Raw genomic sequence first — 3,239 nt, 5'->3', positions numbered from 1 at the left:
CAGTAAGTTCTATGAATAAACAAATCACTGAAGAGTTAAAGCGTGTGAAGGAGCCAATTTTGGATGGAGTAGTCAAGGCAAGACCTAGGTGCAGAGGTGACATTGAAGTAGAAAGCTGAGTGAAGACAGGGATCAGACAAGCCATATGAAAGATCTGGATGAAGAACTTTCCAGCAGAACAGTAATGGCAAAAATGCTGAGGCAAAATAAACTTGGCATTGTTCCAAGAACATCCCAGAGGGCCCATGTGGTGGGTGCAGGAAGAATAAGGGAGCGTGTGGTAGGGGATGCTGTTGGGGAGACTTGGGAATTTATTCTAAGGGTGATGGGAAGCCTGTGCCAGGATTTTATTTGGCTATGTGTAATAGAAACTCCACCACAGGGTCAGTGCAAGTGTCTGCACGATTTAATTAAGTGAAGGATTTCTTTTTTTCTCGCATAACAAGGAATCAAAGAATGGGCATAAAAGAACTGATACAGCTGCTTAAGGAACAAGATCCCTTCTCCCTTCCTGTCTTGACATCTTTGGAATGACTGTTCTACCTTTGGATTTTTGCTTTTTAGGCAGGAACGAAGAAGAAGAACAAATGTCAAAGGATATATGGCACTATAGTCTCCACTTTTCTCAGGACAACAGTGACTTTCTTACAACCCCGTGATTTCTCCTTTTGTCTTATTGGTTAGAATTGGATCAAATGGCCTCTCTAACTGCAAAGGAATCTGGGAAATGTGGATTGTAGTTTTGCACGTAACTTTTCCCAAGAAGCAGGGGAAGTGGTGGGGGAAGAAGAGTTGACATTGTCTAGGAAACTGGCTATCCAAAAAGTCATGGAGGGTTTTAAGCAGAAGATTGACATGATCTGATTTATGTTTTAAAAGTGATCCTTGGCTGCTGCGTGGAGCAAAGGGGGGACAACAGTGGACATACAAATGCCAATTTGTAGGGTATTCATGTAGTTTAAGAGAGAGAAGATGGTAGTAACAGTGGAGGTTGGATTGGGGACACATTTTGAAGGTATGTGTCCTTCAAGAGGTGCTAACGGATGAGATGTCAAGTGTGAGGGAAGGAGGAGTTAAGGATGACTCCTAGGGCATTGGCTTATGTGGTTGTGTGAATTAGTTTTCTATTTCCAGACCTGGGAAGGTTAGAGGAGGAGCAGGGTTAGGAGATGGGAGATTAAGAGTTCTGTTTTCATTATGTCAATTTTCAGATGCCTATTAGTTGTTGAAGGAGAAATGGGATATAAGATTCTGTACTGGATGGGAGAGGTCAGGACTAGAACTATAAACCTGGACGAGTTGTCAATCAGCATATGGAGTGCCATTAAAGCCATGAACTAGATAGCGCAAGGAGGGAGTAAGTATAGGGAGAGAAGATAAGTGTAGACAGAAAGTACCCCAGGAAACTCTGCCATTTAGAGGAGAATCCAGCCAAAAGGCTGAAAAGGATGTCCAGTGAGTATGAGGAAAGCTAGGGGCAATGGCATCACGCAAGTCAAGTGAGGACAGTGTCCCAAGAGAAGGAGGGATCCCTTTTGTCAAATGCTTCTAAGAGAGCCAGTGAGCTCAAGAAAGGTGAAGATACAATCAACTATCGGATGTGGTAAGGCGGAGGTCATTGGTCACTTTTTTGTTTTTTTAAAGATTTTTATTGGGGAATTGGGGGATGGGAACAGTGCTGGGGAATTGGGGTAAGGAGAACAGACAAGTTGCTGTCCTTTTTTTCTTCAGTCTAGTTGTGGAGGACGTTGCTTCACTGACCCGAGTTGGCACCATCATTGCGCTCTTCCGGGACGAGGCAGATCAGTCACCTGCTTCTGGATGATTGCTCACAGTGGCTGTTGGCCGCTTACACTGGCTGCNAAAAAAAAAAAAGTATCTTTTCACATGTTCATTTACTACAGTGGTTCTCAACGTGTGGTCCCTGGGTGAACAGCATTAGCAAAATTCAAATTCCCATTCATTTACTACTTTTACAGTTCTTTTTACACGTTTAGCCTTAGTCCATCTGAATTTTATTTTGTGTAGGATCGGAAGCACACATCCCCACTCCCACCACCACACATAACATTAATAGCTAATTGTTCCAAGATCAGGTAATAAATAGTTCAGTTTTTTCCTCCTGGTTTTCTTGTCCGACAGACATATTCATTAGGGACAACCTCAGATGCAAGGTGAGACCTAGGTTCTGGTTTCATAACGCCACTCACTACCTTGGGCCTTTGGGCCTCAGTGAAACCAGGTCAAGATCTGGAGGCTCTGAGTTCGCGGTGAGGCCAGCAGCGCACACACAGTCGGGAGCAGTGGGACTGGGTTCCCGCCTCCTGGGGCTCCCGGCGCAGGACACACCCCCGGGAGCGCGCCCGCTCCCCGCCCGCGAAGCTGCGCCCGGCCCCGGCCTCACCTCGCAGGGTCCCACGAAGAGGATCTTGGCCTTCAGCATCTCGTCGCCGGCAGGCCCACCGGAGTCTACCCCCACGTAGTCAGAGACCGCGCTGTTGTCAGGGCGGAGAGGAAGCTTCCGCGCTGATTGGCTGCCTTTGTTTCCAAGGAGACGGAGCGACTCGCGGGGGCCGACGGGAGTGGGCGGGTTCCAGGCTTGGAGGCCTGGGCGCTTGAATCCTCTTGAGGGGGCGCCGTGTTCCCAGTAGGGTGGCGTGGGTTTCGGGCGGAAAGTCGGCGTGCGAGGCAAAGGGAATAGGTAGGAGGGGAACAAAAACCCTGATCCGGACTCGCTTCTGAGCGGGGAGGGTGGTAGAGCTCGCGAGTCCGGCCTCCCTCTGTAGGGAGGGTGCGGATTGCGGGTCCCAGATATCCTTTATTCTTCCCTATAACCCCGAGAGCTCAAACAAGCCTTGTAGCTGGTGCGCTGAGGTTGGAACCATGCTTCTGACGCTTTTATCACTCTGGCAGGATACTGGCTACGTTGAGAACGGATTTATCATTTCCCTGGCCCAGTCTAGAAGAAGTCAAGGGAAGCACGATTCTGTGGTCTCTGTAAAGGGATTCATTCATCACTGACCCTCATTCGAGTGATCACAAAAGAAACCAAACACTGGCGTTGTTCAGTGTCAGTGCAGGTGTCTGGACGCATTGCTGCTAAATTCAGTCATTAGATCCGTCTTAAGTTACAGACCCAGTCTAGAATTTCGGGTAAGGCCGTGAAATTAAGCGCCTATGTGCCAAGAGTGCCATTAAGGAATATACTAGCCCCAAAAGGTGCTGATGTGACCAAAAAC

At 48.0% G+C, this 3,239-nt stretch overlaps 1 protein-coding gene across 1 annotated transcript in view; it reads right to left on the bottom strand.

The window, feature by feature from the left end:
• Positions 1 to 2,519, bottom strand: part of IFT22 (intraflagellar transport 22) — an 11,922-nt gene extending 9,403 nt beyond the window's left edge. The window contains exon 1 of the mRNA XM_019646795.1: positions 2,405 to 2,519. Within this exon, the coding sequence (XP_019502340.1) occupies positions 2,405 to 2,443 (39 nt within the window). The 5' untranslated portion in view covers positions 2,444 to 2,519. The remainder of the gene's footprint in view (positions 1 to 2,404) is intronic.
• Between the last annotated feature and the right edge of the window lie 720 nt (positions 2,520 to 3,239).

This window comes from Hipposideros armiger, unplaced genomic scaffold (genome assembly GCF_001890085.2).
Source record: "Hipposideros armiger isolate ML-2016 unplaced genomic scaffold, ASM189008v1 scaffold_107, whole genome shotgun sequence".
Lineage (NCBI taxonomy): Eukaryota > Metazoa > Chordata > Mammalia > Chiroptera > Hipposideridae > Hipposideros > Hipposideros armiger.
The sequence above is the reverse complement of the archived record's forward strand: the minus strand, read 5'-3'. Positions and strand labels throughout refer to the sequence as shown.